A 15199-nucleotide genomic window follows, 5' to 3' on the forward strand; every position below is an offset into this window, starting at 1 on the left:
ATACTGGATACCACCCGGGCTGTGAGGCAGGGGTGTTGTTACATCATTCACATATTTTACCACAAAATTTTCAACCTAAAAAATGAAAACAACTTTCTTGTCTCTTCTTTTCGTCCTTTCTTTTACTTTTCCTCATTTGTAACACGATAAAACTAACATAATTTTTGCCAGAGTATATTTCTAAAGTATGAATTTCACTTAGAGAACAATTATTTCCGATGAATACTGAAATTCCGCTCTCAACAACCGAATCTTTTCACCTTCGATCTGAGGGTTAAAAAGCGAAAAAATCCAATTTTCAGAATAACAAAATGCTCTTTAGAAAGTTGTTTTGGCACAAAATATTTCTAAAATTTGCTGTTATGATTAATCCAATTGAAAAAATATCAACATTTTACTTTTACATTCTGAGGGGTTATAACGAAAATGGAAGTCAACTTCAAAGACCAAAAGAATTAGCCTATCTATCAAAAGTAATGAAACTAACCTCTGGCGGAAAGGATTTTGGGAGTTCAAAATTTCATTGAAAACATTCAATATTTTTTGAAATGCAAATCTACATCTTTCAGGTCTGATTCAAAATTCACCTACATTCTCGGGGTCAGGGGCTGTATGAAATATAACACAAATGAGGCTCGAAAAAGCAGGAAAAACAGAGCCTGGATTACCGTATAACAAGAATTGTGTATAAAGTCTAAAATACCTCTATTTTCCCTAAAAATAATGACACCAAAGCCTTTACAAAAGTTTTACTGGTCTTTTAAAAACAAGAATAGTCAGCCATAATAACAACATTTTATTCTATGAATGCAAATACAGCAACAGGTCACATTTTAGCCAGTTAATGTGTAAGTCTCTTTAGTTCATTAGTCCTAAACATAACATCTCCGTAACTCGAACAAGCCAGGGGAATTCAATATTTTTCGACTTTATAATAAGGATTTGATACTTGAATGGACCAGAAATCTTGTTCGAGTTAAGAAGACTCAACCATATTATGTGGAATATCAAACAAGGTTGCAAAGTCCACTGACCTGTTTTTGTTATTCGTCCAGAAAGATACATGTTTTTTTTAATAAGCATACAAAAATCCAAAAGCTGGCTCGGAAATGCTTAGATCGAGAGATTTACAAAGCTGAAAAATGCTTTAAGGGATGCTTATATCTTAAGCAAAATTTTAGAGAAATGTCGAAATTCCAGCCAAAAACAAACAAATTCTGAAAATGAAGACTCAAAGTGATGTTTAGCATAATGCTTAAATTTTTGCCATATATGAGCCTATTTATGCTTATAAACGCAATGCTTATAAAGAAAAAAACATGTAGGATAGGCAGGAAATGAAAAAAATTGGTCAATCCAGTAATATTATGCTAAAACTTGAAAAGTTAAGGAAGGAATTTAAGGATGGTGTACATCAGATCATTGTTTGCAACGAAAATTACCTTGCGTGCTTCCACATCATAACACTCTCATACAGGCTTGGGGCGCTTAGCACGTGTCTGACTTCTTTCATCAAGTACAATGCAACCACCAACCTGGAAAGATCTTCCAAATCAATATCTCTATTTGGGAGGCTAAAAAATAAAACTACAGATACAATGTTACACAGGATTTTGCAAATTGATATACCTTTTGTGCAGTGAAACGAAGTTTTGCGGCGGTTCTTCAACGATGATGTGTGACATTCTTCCAGCAGTCTTGGCCAAGATATTTCAAGATAAATTGTTTTTCAATAGATATGGGTTGTTTTGGGGGTGTTTGGTGTTGAAGGCTTTTCTGAGTCTTTTTCTTTTTTATATTTTTTCTGTTTCTGTTCTTTTTTCAACACCTTGCCTTTTCTTTTCATTTTTTTGTTTTAAAACAAACAACAAAATATACAATATGATGGAGGTGCCTGCCTTTGCCATATTTTTCTTTTAGTTCAATTCTTTTCTCTTTTCTTTTTGAGTAGTTGTTCTTTTGTCTTTTTTTAGGACAGGCAACCCTTCATGTCATAAAATTTCATCAAAAATGATAAATTATTACCTAGAAAGTATTTACATCAATGTAGTTTATGATCCTTAGGCAAAACAAAAATCAAAGAGCTGCAAGATAAAGGAAAAGTTCGATTACAAAGCAGAGAAAACCACCAAAAGAGAAGACCAAAAAAACAACCATACAATTAGTCCCAATGGAAACACTCGACCCCTGTGTTCAAAACACATTATAAAGTATAATAAGAAAAACATTATTACATATATCAATACTAAAATGGTTAAAATACAATTGGAATAATTGTGCTAGGAAAATAAAACATCTGAACAAACAAACAAAGGAACAAACAAACAAATCATCTTTTCCAGGATCGATCAGTGATGGATTCAGTATCATCCTCATCATCCTCATCATCCACACCAGCCAACAACATGTCTTCTTCTTCTTTGTCCACGTCCTCCTGAAACAAACGAAACGAAACGAAATTTAAAATAACAAACAATATCAGTGTTCTTTCGTCTGAAATGTTAATCGACCCCAATCCTAAGAAAAAACAAAACAAACTGTGCAACAGATGAATGATTAAATATTTTCGATTCTCAGGGTTCACCTGAATTGACTTGAAGAATAGAGAGATTATGTAATATATACCAATAAGTCGTCTTCCAAGTCTTTCTCCATCAGACTTTGACTGAGCGAACGCGTCATTCTTCGTTGTATCTTGGGTCGGTCCGTTGCACCCGTCGTCGAAGTGTTGGTGGGTTTGTTGATTTGTCCAGTGAACCACGATAATTGCAGTTGTTTACCGTTGAAGTCGATGCCCTGAATGGCTGCTATTTCCGCGCCTTTACGATTTGGAAACGTAATGACCATTTTCTCGGTTGAAATTTCTTCGATTTGATCAACGTGACTGATTGTCTGTAAATAAAGAGGGTAAACAGCTATAAGGACTGATGAGCGATGAAATATGGGTAACTTGGACTCGGTTACTAATCTGGGGCTCTTAAAGGACCCCTAACGGTAAAACAAAATGCTTCAATGTTCCATTACAATATGCGAACAGAAAAATTCAACAAAGACACGGTCTGCTTTAAAGGGCAAACCACGTGTCAAAACTATATGAAACAAGAAAAACAATTTGTCTATATTCATAGTTTGCTTTGTGTTGAAACGGTTAGGGCAGATTGACTCTTACTTTAATAACATCTAAATCTGCTGGATTAATGCCTGCAAAAAAGTTCCTTAGAAGATTCCACCAACTCTCTAAGTAATAGTTATCGGACATTTGCGAGTACAATATGAGAAATATTTTACCAGTTCCGCGATTTTTGACTTACGTTAAAATGTGCAAGGACACTATCTTTTTCATCAACTGTATAACCTGCCACCAGTATTTTCTTGGGTCGATTGTCAACAGTGCTCATAGCTCTTGCTGAGCCACGCCCTCGTCCACGTGTTTTCCACCAGGCACCTCCTCGACCACGCCCTCGATATCCACCTCGACCACCTCTGGCGGAGGGATCGTAGCCCATCTGGTGAAAGAAAATAATAAACGATTAGGGACATAATTACAGGAAATACCATTCCAGAGAGAAACGTAACTAGAAAATCGACGACTTTCATTCTAAAAGCCTGTATTGTTTGGCCTTTCTTATACACATCATTCCCTGAAAATAATTTACCTCTTCTTTAAGCATTTCCAGGTCTTTCTTGGCTTCTACCAGTTCTTCTCCTTGTAAGTTGCCATGAATAATATCTATTTCTTTGTCAAGAATCTCTTTCTTCGTCTATAAAGAAATACAAAAAATAATGATAACAAACTGTGTAATAATATTTCCATTATTTTCTAATGATGCCTTGAGATGATGCTTCACTAAAAGAAGGAAAAACAACCTACATTTTTGTACGGTTTGGCTTGATGAAGATTTTGTGCAGCCCTTGCTTGGACAGTTTCTTCTTTGAATTTCATGTTTCAGCTTCTTAATAGTTGTATCACAAGTACTGAAAGTCTAAGAAGAAAGTCACAATGAGAAGTAATTTTTAAACATATTCAAAAAGATCTTGATTATGCTTCAATATTTTTTGTTTCCAATGCAAAATGAACGCTTCATCTCCGAGTTGAAGAAATCTTGAAGCTGTATCAACATAAAACAGTGAAAAAATCTTGATACCAATAAAAAATTATTTGATACCAATATGAATAACTCACTTTCATCAGTTTGGTTTTTTCTTCTTTAGAAAGTCCTTTTTCTTGAAGTTTGCTCAAGATTTGTTTCTGTTTTTCAACCAAATCTTCATAACTTTTTTGCTTTTTCTTCCTCAGTTCATTCTTCAATTGTTCGAGTTCCTGAAAGAAACATAAGATTATTTAGTGTGAAATACTATATAAAGTCTTGGTCTATAAAAATAGGAAGCAATCAAGTAAGAATAACGAACCGGTCGAGTTAGTTAACCTGTTCAAATGTAAGTAGAAAACGACAAACCTTTTTCTTCTCCATTTGAATGAGTTTAGGATCGGATTTAGGGTTTCGGAAATATAATTCACCAGCTTTTGCCACTTTCTTTGGTTCTGGTGGAGGTAAGGGTGCAGATGTTTCCGTTTTGATTTCACTTGTAGTAGATGTTGCTCCTATACCTCGAACCTATAGCATAGAACAAGTTTCTCTCAACTTATATACGAAACATTTCTGTCTGCCTGTCGTCAAGAGAACGACTTTAATCACAGATTATTAAAAAAGAGAAAAAAGAATGATACGTCACATCAAATGTCAGGTATGCCTGTTCAAATCTTTAAAACATTTCACCTATAGATATCGAATAAACAACAACTTATCAAATTCCAAACAGAGAATATATAGAAAAAAAGAAGCGAGCTGATACAAAAAATGAGATGACAGGAATCTGATACTCACATTATCTTTACCACCGTTGTGAGGGTTATTTGCGTCTTTTGCCGGTTTATGCCAGAACATCTTGATGAACCGATTGCCAAGGATAGCTTCAGGCGAACTATAAGCAGCATAAGCTTCACGATTTGTCGCAAACTCAATCAAAGCTCCTTGAGGGTCTGCATCGAATGGACTCTGTAATTTAAAACAAAACAAAATTTCGTAACTGAAAAAGGGGCATAGAAAGAGCTAGAAAATGGACAGCTGTTTTGATATAGCCAAGCAAAGTTCATAACATTTGTCAATTCATTAGTAGGTGACGACATACCTGTAATTTGGTGATGGTACCAAATTTTTGGAAATGTTCGCTTAACTTGACCATGTTGTTAAGTTCTCCTGGAATCTTTCGAATCTCCAAGCAGGTGTTCTTACCACCGTGATAAGGTTTGTTGCCAGTCACTCGGACCACCTGTTTCATGGGCTCTGCAGGTCGCATGATATGCTGAGGTTGTATCAGATCAGGAAAGTTCATAGTTTGAGCGCCGTTGATTGGAAATGTCGGTTGTTGGCCGAGGATAGGTGTGAGCGGGACGTTTCCCATCGCGATTTGGACGAGCTCGTCTTGTGAACGATCTGCGTCTTCTTTCACTTTGTCAACAGAGATCTTGGTTTCTTTCAGCACTTCATCCGTTTCAAGAATAGAAGGTTGTTCAGGGTTGTACGTTTCACTGATGGGTGGTTGTTGGTGTGGAATAGCCGCTTGTGGTGGTGTTGGTTGACCTGGAATCGCTGGTGGAACACCTGGTTTGAAATAAAGAAAATTATTTGTCCTTATTATGCATGGATTTGTCATTTTTACAACATGGACAAATAGCAATGGTTTTCCTCTGTACCTAGTGATTCATAGGTCGAGTCACAATTTTTAATAAAAAATGTTTTAGATAAGGTAAAAATATTTAAGAATCTATCCAAGGGTAATCTTGAACCAATACAACCTTCATCACACAACCTTTGCATAAAGGCACCTCAGGCTATAGGTAAATAGTAGTAATGCTAACAAATGAGCCACGTTGAGCTGTTCAATGATACTGAATTTTGTATAAACTACTATTTTTGGGGCAACTTCTACAGATATACAAAAAAAACATAAAGAAATACATGCATTTTATAAAGCTTGAAATTCTGTCAGATAAGTGCGAATGACCAATGACCGTGTTAAATTTGTTTGATTTCTTTGTACGTTAAGACTTGTTGACTAACACACCTTTTTGGTCAAAATTTCATGACGTTAAATGGCATCAATTATTTCGATAAAACTCAACATTGAAAAGAATCTTTAGGTATACTGTACAACTTTTGCCTATGACGTTAGCTTTTTCACCATGAAACAATTGGCAGGATCCAATCGCAAGCTCCCCTCAAAAGAAAATCTCAAAAGTCAATCTACTTTCGACTGAACTAGTCATATGTGGTTGCCACCATGGCGTTTTGAATTCTTAATGCCAAAGTTTCGTCCCATGTTGTTAACAATACTAGGAGTAAGCCACCTATTGTTATATTTTGAAATTTCTGGATATTCCTCGACCTAATAAGAAGTGGAGACCATTTTTAGTAAGGTTAACTGCTCAACCTCTGGTGTTTTTATTTCTCTTACCTGTTGGAGAAATATTTCTGAACAAAGCCATTGGGTTGCGTGGTCGAAAGATAGGGACTTGCGTGTTAATCTCAACGGGCGAGGGTCGCGTGTTTTGAACTTGCACTGTTGTCAGAGAGGTGTTGAGATTGGCCGTTCCTATAGGTGGCACCATTGGGCGTTGACCAATGACATTTTGGAAGACTGGGACAGATGGGTTTGCCATGGTAGCTGCGTTGTTGGGTTGAGAGGAAGGAGGGAAGGTATTTGCAGTGGCTAGGGAAAGCATATGTGGAAGATTGCGATCGTCCACCTCCACAGGATCGCGTCCATGATCAAAACGGCATGTCTCGCCAAGCATACAATATCCCTTCTCTAAAACAAACACAAAACATTATTTGCAGGGATTCAATATTTTTGACATTTCACCCTTTTCTAAAATCAAACAGTCAAAGCAAAAAGGAAGTAAATTTCAAGAATAATGATAACAGAAAGAGGGTGTTCACAGGGAATCAGTGGGCAATGAAAATAAACACAATCTCAATGTCAGCACCTATCAACCCTAACATCACAAGGGATTTGGTTTCAGGCTTATAGGGCTGCATAAAACGCGATAAATCTTTGACAATATTCAATCCAAGTTAAGTTATTTTAGTTTACGTAGCTTTTAAAATTTATATAGGTATATCCAAAAGAATGTTTTCTCTTTTGAATTAATTTGGATGGCCATTTTTTCAAATAACAAACCTTCGTAGTCTCTGCATCTTTCTCTAGTTGCCTCTCTTCGGCTTGATTTGGTTCTTCTACCATTATCTCTGTTGCTTCGCGAATCTCGTGATTTGTCACTACGTGTGCTCCTACTACTACCACTACCACTTGGCATGTGTCTAGAATGTCGGCTGCTCCTGTTGGGTGATCGTGACGAGCGACGAGTTCGATGTCGAGCTCTTGGTGACATACTCTTCATTGAGCGATCTTTAGATACACTACGCATGCGCACATCATCACTTCTCTCAACTTGAAGTCTATTATTTTCTGTTGCATTCCCTTCCGAAATATTATTTTCGTTTTTACTTCCGTCGTTGTTACTGTTATCTACATTGTCTATGTTTTCTTTATCACTGACAACTTTACCAACATCAGTGTTCTTTTCAGTTTTAGCAAGTTTCTCAAAGTCATCTTTTGGTGTTTCTTCAAAAGATTTGCGCTTGGTACCTTTCTGTTCCACCTCTTTGATGGGCTCCTAGAAATGTTAAATTGGCACAAAATTGTTTGACGTAGGAGTATTCATGATATGCACCATTGCATTGTCTTCCACAGACCCAATAGCTGATTGGTTGTAAGTGACCTATTGACTGATTTTAGGTCACTTACAACCAATCAGCTGTTGGGTCCGTGATGTAATGTCAGAAGACATTGCAATGGCACATATCATAAATAAGAGAGTTAAGGGATTAATCATATTATCATAGGCATTTTCAACCCTTTCGATACTAATGTCAGCATTTGCCAACATTTATATGGATATCGTATAGAGGGCAAAGCCAGTCTGGTCTGGGTGGTGGAAGCTTTTGTCTTAATGCTTGAAGCTGCCTTATTCTGAGCCTTGTAAGATTTGAGTAAAACCATTACCTCAACAGTGGGTTGGGTGAGCAGTGGTGCAGGAGGGAGATAGGAGTTATCTCCCAGTGCCTTAAATAGATTACCAACAAATTGTCTGGTTTCTAAAACAAGAGAAAAATACAAAGAGTTCTTTTAGTTAACTAACAGCTTACAGAATGAAGAGATTAGCTTGAGTTTTAAAATATAATGATCAATTATCAATCACAGTCACATTTACCTTCTCCAAGGAATACATCAAGCTGATCTTCACACAGAGCTTTGAGGTCAGCTTCTGACTTCTCCTTTTTTACCAAAGCAATAACATATTTTGCCAATGCTGCAGGGTCAGCATCACAACTAAAATAAACAGGTTATTAGGTAATTCAATTTTTTTGGCATTCTCATGATTTTTTTATATGAAAATAGAGTAGAATAAAAAAAGATGCGAGCAAACGCCCAAAAAAATTGAAACCAATGTTAAAACTCCAATTCACGTAAACAACATTGCAAACACACACATAAAGTCACTTTGGAGAAAATGTTTGATAAGAAAATTGGAGAAAAAAAAGGGATCCAAAATTCACATTGAGTAAGAACTTACATTGGTTCCAATTCTTTGACGAGCCATGTTTTCAATGAATCCACACTTTCAATTATCATGATTCACTTTCCTCAGTACAAGAAATATTTTGATAAAGAAGTTTTTTCTGTATTTACTAAACGAGATGAAAATTTTTGAAGCATGTTAGTTGTTGCTAGTTTTTACTAAAATGACAGTCATTACTTTGGAGATTTTTAAAATCGTTCTTTACAACTCCAATTTTTGCAGATAGTGATAAAAACAGCACTAAGGGAGCTTTCAGTGTATTTCTGCAAAGAATTTAATACCTTGCTGTTTCACTTTTAGATGTGATCTAAGATATTTTTTTAATGATATAGAAAGAGGTGTCCCCATGTTGACAAAGCAGAGTAAATAAACAACAGAATTTATCAAAATTTATGCTCAAACAGCGCTAAAAAGGGAGAATGATGTTCTTTCTTTTTTTTAAATAATGCTGTGTATTCAAATGAAAGGAGATACGTTAAATGTGAGTCTACATTGGAGATTGTCTCCTTGTCTTGGTTTCCTTGGACCCAGCGAATTCGAGTACATTAAATTCATCTGGCTTTACACCGGCACATCTATGGACGTCTTGCTGGCAACACTCCTGTCGAGTCCAGTAATCTATCAATCACAACCAGTAATAAGTCGGAAGACAGTTTGTCAGTAACATTTGTGTCAATTCTATTTTTAGAAAAGGATTTAGCTTAAAGGGAGGCATTTTCTGGCAATTCTTTGGTAATAAAGAACAATTGCCAGCAATTTGCCAGCAACAAAAAAAAGGTTAACTGTTTTTGCCAGCACTTTTCTATCTGATGTAAGCTGGCGATTTTATTCCAAACAAATAACTGGCTGATTGCCAGCAAAAACAAGGCCAGCTTATTAATGGCAAAAATTTTAATCACTTGTATGGTCAAGAATGATGACCATTAAAAATATATTCTTGGCTTACTGCAGGGAAAATTCTCAAAAGTTGAAAGGGTTTGACCAAATCCTCCCTCGCCTCTTAGCGAACAACCTTCGAAAGCCAATCAAAAATTTTTCCCTTGCTAAAAGATAAAAATTCACCCCCTGGAAAATATTTAGATTGCTTTATTTTGCTCAATCTCAAACTTTCATGAAAGTGCCAAATATTTTGCTATCCAAAAAATTGCTGTGCAATTGTTTAAAAACAAGTGATATTTTAATGGACCTACCTGGTTATCAAACTAATCAATGGACATTGAAACAATGAAACACATGAGACATAACTGGTCAAAATACAAAAAAAATAAAGAAAAATGAAAGCATATCTATTGGGAGAAATTATAACACTATTGAAAAAGATTTTTTTGTTCAACCTTTCAACCTTACAACACCAATCAACCAACCAAATTTTGTCATTCAGTTCCCAAGCAGTGCTTCAATTTGTTAGGCCTTGATTATAGACTAAAGTAAAAATAATTCCGCACATATGTATGTAACAGTCTAAGCTTAACTCCTATATCAGGATCAGAAACTAGGCTAGTCTTACCTCTTTTATCTTTCCCTTTACAACAATACAATGCTGACAAGTTGACACAACAGATTGTGCACATTGACAAGTCCCACCCGTGGCCTCTCAGTGCCTTGTACGGCAGGCAGCTGTAAAATCCCACCCTTCATATATTTGTATCAATCCGTGATCTGTGGCTTAGGTTTTTTCTCATCTTCAATTTGCTGAAGAAAGCGGGAATTTGATGCGAGAGTTAGATTGTCAACAAAGTGCCGTACCGTCAACTGCTCTAACTTGGGACGATTGGTCGAAACATTAGTCTACACAATAGACAGATCCAGGCTTTTAGGCCTTACTCCTTGGTCTATAGGCACTGCTATGGCGACCACTAGTGACCCCCACCGGGAATTGCTTATTAATAGGTTTAAACATAAACATAATAGACAACATTCACAAAAGATGTTTATCAATAGAGATTTTAAATAAAAGAATGTTTAAAACACAGCTGATTGGCTGAGGTTTCGAAACTCTCTATTGTTTCAATAAAACCTCAGTGCGCATCCCATTTATCTGGAGAATTTCAATATTCAAAACAAGAGCAGTGCTCATAGCCCGAGGAGTAGGAGTTTTACGCTCGAAACGAAGGAAGATATGACATAGCCTATCGAAACATGGGACTGTTTGATATCTAGCCTGTATTTTCACTTACTGTTAAATCTCTTTGACAACAAATTTGTTTTGATAACTCCACCAAGTTTATCAATCATACTTTCTGCCATAACATGTCACAATAACTTTTACTGATAGCGTGCCCTTTTTAATTCTTTGTTTTCATTCACTAATTTGGTCTTCTTCGTTCCAGACATTCGAGTGTGTTCCACTACAGATTTTTTCATATTTCAATTTAAAAGCCTACTTGGTGTGAAAGAGAAATTGTGTATTTTTTAATATGTGGTTCATTAACTAAAATCAAATGACTTCGGAGGTTCGGTGAAATGGTGGCCGAATTTTCACTAATCCCTTTAGAATAAGTTTTGCAGTGAAGTAGATAAACATACCGCCAACTGCTCTAACTTGGAACTATCTGACAAACATGGGACGGCAATTTGGCCACCATTTCACCGAACCTCCAAAGTCATTTGATTTGAGTTAATGAACGGCATATTAAAAAATACAATATTTCCCTTTCATACCAAGTAGGCTTTTAAATCGAAATATGAAAAAAATCCGTAGTGGAACACACCTGATAGTCTAGAACAAAGAAGAAGTCACCTGCGAATAGGGTTAACAGATGAGTGTTGTTTCCCCCTTGACCGCTTGTGTCCCTGTGATCTATACCAGTCACTCCACTTGTACATATTTGAAAAATGAAAACTTAGATAAATTAGGGCTCTTTATTATTTTTTTTTTAAATGTAAATACTACTTAGAGACTATTTTATGATTACATACTTTTATGATTATATACCATACTGTTTGGTGATAAAAGAGACGATAAAAAAAAATTAGTTGCAAAACGATGGAGTGTTTCAAGTCACTCGCGTGGTAAGTTACACACTCGTTATTTGTTAATCCCATCGGGCGATAGGCGGTTAGTTCTCTAATTTCCCAATCGCATCCGGACATTTTGAATGAAAACAAAAAAAGTTAAAAACTGTAAAAAGGGCGCACTATCAGTGAAAGTTATCGTGACTTGTTATGATCGAAAGTATGATTGATAAACTTGGTGAGTTAGGGGTCACTCACATATCGATTCTTCCCTCGACTAATGTCAAATTGACGCGAAGGGGTGGGTGGGTTAGAGTCTGTGAGGCTAAGAAATTTCACCAGAAACATTGATTTTTAATACGTTTATTCCTCGACAAATGTTACTTTCCATATTTCTTTTCCTCATTTTATATACCCAAGTATTTGTTTGCTTCGCTATTTTACAGAGCAATTTTAACCAAAACAAACGACCCGATGTTTTATGTCTCGAGTTCCTTTTGTATAGACGATTCGCGCGACCGTTGAATTTTGCCAATGGTCGGTCTTTTTTTGTGAAATGTCGCTTTTCTGTTGATTGGTTATGGAGATAATTAATTCCGGACAACTTTCCGAAAAAAGTTTAGAAATTATTTCCATTATATTTAAAATGTGAAATGCCTGAGCAAGCCGTAGCGAAATTAAAAATGGCTGACAAAACAACAATGAAAGTGAAGGAGAAAATTTAGAGTTTCATTGATTTTTTGATAATTTTCAAACGACGTTAAGAGGTGGAGGTGGGGGGTTTCAAATTAGCGTCAGTTTGACATTAGTCGTAGGAAGAATTGATATGTAAGTGACCCCTTATCAAAACAAATTTGTTGTCAAAGAGATTTAACAGTATAATTGAAAATTCACGCCAGATTATAAACAGTCCCATGTTTTGACGAGGTGAAGGCTTCTTCATAAAGACGAAAGACATGTATCTATTTTTCGGATCCGGTATGCGGGAAATAGTGTCAGGACCTGCAGGCGACCTGGTAGGGTTGGGTATGGGTGCGGTTTGGGTGTGGTTACGTACCGTGAGATTGGGTAACTTGCATCAGTGGAGGCCTGTCTGGTCATTAAAATACAACTAGATACGCAGCTCCGCTTGCAGCTCTACTCTACCATTTTTGTTTTGATTTAATTTTGTATTTTAATGACCAGCCAGGTCTTTCATTTGAGGGCTATGCATGTTAGCCTCCACTGATGCAAGTTACCCAATCTCACGGTACAAAATAAGATTTGTCTGTTTTGTTTATATCGCTCAAAAAAACTTTACGAGCTTCCCGTGGACACGCTTCAGTTTAAAACCAGGACCAGTTTACTAGCAAATATTTCCACCCTAAGTATATTTATAACTATGTTTTCATACCAAATAAGACATTTAGTATTTACAACATTCATATATTTAATATAATTAAGAGAAACAAAGTTTTTCTCAAAGAAAATGTTAAAAAAATTCAGTCCTGAAATTACACGCCTGTTTAAAATCATGTTTTCAAAAATTGGCCCGAGTGTGGCCCGTGCATGGCCCGCTCGGGTGAATTCTCGGGCCAGCTCGGGCCATACTCGGGCTTTATGCGAATCCCAATAAAAGTTTTGGCCCGAGAATTCTCGGGCCATGTCGAGGGTCGTAAGGTTCAAGGTTTGTTTACTTTTTATTTTACTGCATTTCTCTGTCTTATTCTGCTGTAGTTAGGCAATTGAAAACTCCTGATTTTTTGTTTTTGTCAGTGCTCGCTCGGCAGCCATTTTGAATTTTTTTTTCGACGTCTGTACTCAGCAATTTCGTGACCTCTATACAGAATTGACGATTTTGCCTGATGGGAACAGCAGTGCACGACCTTTTGACCAATCGCCCCAATCAAGTTAGAACAGTTGACGGTAGCATACATAGAAAAAAGGCTAGAAGGGTTCAAAGTTCACGAAAAAATAAAACATTCGGTTTGACGTCAACGCAACAACACCGTCATAAAAACAACACACTATTTCCCATGAATCTGCCCCCTTAGATAGCAAATCTGAAAATTAACAAAATCTTCCCCAAAGATTTTACCCCACCCCCTGAAACAGTTCGTCAATACACCTATATGGTTTAAAAATGAAATGGAATCTGATGTAAATAGCCCATTGACACAAGAAGGCAAAAGTATTTTTAAAAAACGACATAATAAAAGATAGATAGTTTATACATGCATGCTCATCTTGTCTCCATGTTTTTAAAATCGGCTGGTACTTGTAAAGATTGCTTTTCATTTATTCTACTTCATTAAGGATTTTCCTAAAAGAAACCCATTCCTTGGCAAACCTTTCTATCGCATTTCGAGTTGATGGAATTTTGTCCAGCTCGCTCGTTTCACAACCGTTTTTGTCCGCCATTTTGAAACGATTGAAATGCATTGCGCCAGGGACTATCCGGCTCAAAGCGATAACCGGGAAAATGCGGGGAGCTTTACCATCCCGTCTGTTTTTTGAGATCGAGAAAGCGTGAGTAAGATGATTACGTAATCCAAAAACAAAACGTCAGATTCTTGAATTTGAAAGCTATATTTAAGTCATCGTCTCTAGTCATTCGTTGCATTTTCAGAAACATTCAAATCCCTTTCACACTGGTACCATGTACGTGCTACAGTCAGGAACTATTGCAAATTAGGCTATGATGGCCAAACTAGGATGTTCGCCTAATTAGGCTAGGATTTATATCCTAGTTAGGATATTAATGACTTAATTTGGATATATGAAATATTCAATAACCTAAATATCTTGAGAACAAGTAAAATCCGCGTCAATCTTACTACATGGACTTGTTACTTGTACTAAGAAGAGTATTTAAAGCGAAAAACTTTTCTCTTTTTAGAGCGGAGTGAAAAGATGTGATTATCTTATTAAAATTTAGCTTAATTTGGCCATGATAGCCAAATTAAGCCGATTTAAGTTCTACATGCAGCGCGCCATTTTTTGTCTGAAAAATGAAAACTTAGTATCATAATATATTGTTGTTATTGTGGGCTTTAAAAGTATAGTTTTTTGGTTTTGCTGGTCTTAAAGATATGTTATTAAGATAAAGTTACACTTGATAGATTGATTAAATATTTAAATTGAGGAAGGTCGTTTTTACGTTTTTTATATACTATAGCTGACAAGCTTGTTCATAAAATCTAAAAGTGTACAAAACAAGTTTATTATGAAGATAAAAAATAGATAGATAAAACATGTTTCTAAAGCAAAGTTCGGATTACGTTTGTTTACATTAATCTTGAAATAATTTCGACTGTACTGCTGTATATATGTAAACATAATTTTGCTGAAACAGCATAATATTTAAAAACTGAATATTTTCTCAGCCCGCTCAAATTTTACCCAAAAAACATTCGGAACTCATTCAAATAAATAAGAATTTGACATTTTAAGCTAAATATTGACGCGGATTTTGAAATCCAAGTCAAAAATTGGAATTTTGTTCCTTCCAGCCTAATTAGGCTACAATTTCTGGCTTAATTAAGCCATCGTATCCAAGTT

General features: G+C 36.0%; 2 protein-coding genes across 2 annotated transcripts; both read right to left on the bottom strand.

The window, feature by feature from the left end:
- Positions 1-1739: 1739 nt before the first annotated feature.
- On the bottom strand, positions 1740-8812 carry LOC136820552 (RNA-binding protein 26-like). The gene is made up of 14 exons (XM_067076741.1): positions 8699-8812; positions 8336-8454; positions 8128-8219; positions 7243-7738; positions 6517-6870; positions 5191-5663; positions 4887-5057; positions 4458-4616; positions 4184-4321; positions 3872-3983; positions 3657-3761; positions 3312-3506; positions 2626-2892; positions 1740-2434 (listed from the first exon to the last, which is right to left on the bottom strand). The coding sequence occupies exons 1-11, from the start codon at positions 8755-8757 to the stop codon at positions 3742-3744; spliced, it is 2193 nt and encodes a 730-aa protein (XP_066932842.1). The 5' UTR covers positions 8758-8812; the 3' UTR covers positions 1740-2434; positions 2626-2892; positions 3312-3506; positions 3657-3741.
- Positions 2330-3671, bottom strand: LOC136820563 (RNA-binding protein 26-like). The gene is made up of 4 exons (XM_067076751.1): positions 3657-3671; positions 3312-3506; positions 2626-2892; positions 2330-2434 (listed from the first exon to the last, which is right to left on the bottom strand). The coding sequence occupies exons 1-4, from the start codon at positions 3669-3671 to the stop codon at positions 2330-2332; spliced, it is 582 nt and encodes a 193-aa protein (XP_066932852.1).
- Positions 8813-15199: the final 6387 nt, after the last annotated feature.

This window comes from Clytia hemisphaerica, unplaced genomic scaffold, assembly GCF_902728285.1.
Source record: "Clytia hemisphaerica strain Z4C2 unplaced genomic scaffold, Clytia hemisphaerica genome assembly, whole genome shotgun sequence".
Lineage (NCBI taxonomy): Eukaryota > Metazoa > Cnidaria > Hydrozoa > Leptothecata > Clytiidae > Clytia > Clytia hemisphaerica.

What these genes read in the sequence shown, in the direction of transcription:
- LOC136820563 (XM_067076751.1), bottom strand. An exon ending in GTGTCCTTGCACATTTTAAC is followed by an intron (nt 2,893 to 3,311) that starts GTAAGTCAAAAA and finishes CTTTATTTACAG; the next exon opens with ACAATCAGTCACGTTGATCA. An exon ending in ACTTGGAAGACGACTTATTG is followed by an intron (nt 2,435 to 2,625) that starts GTATATATTACA and finishes CGTTTGTTTCAG; the next exon opens with GAGGACGTGGACAAAGAAGA.
- LOC136820552 (XM_067076741.1), bottom strand. Translation starts at nt 8,757, where the DNA reads ATGATAATTGAAAGTGTGGATTCATTGAAAACATGGCTCGTCAAAGAA. An exon ending in GTCAAAGAATTGGAACCAAT is followed by an intron (nt 8,455 to 8,698) that starts GTAAGTTCTTAC and finishes TGTTTATTTTAG; the next exon opens with TTGTGATGCTGACCCTGCAG. An exon ending in CAGAAATATTTCTCCAACAG is followed by an intron (nt 5,664 to 6,516) that starts GTAAGAGAAATA and finishes ATTTCAAACCAG; the next exon opens with GTGTTCCACCAGCGATTCCA.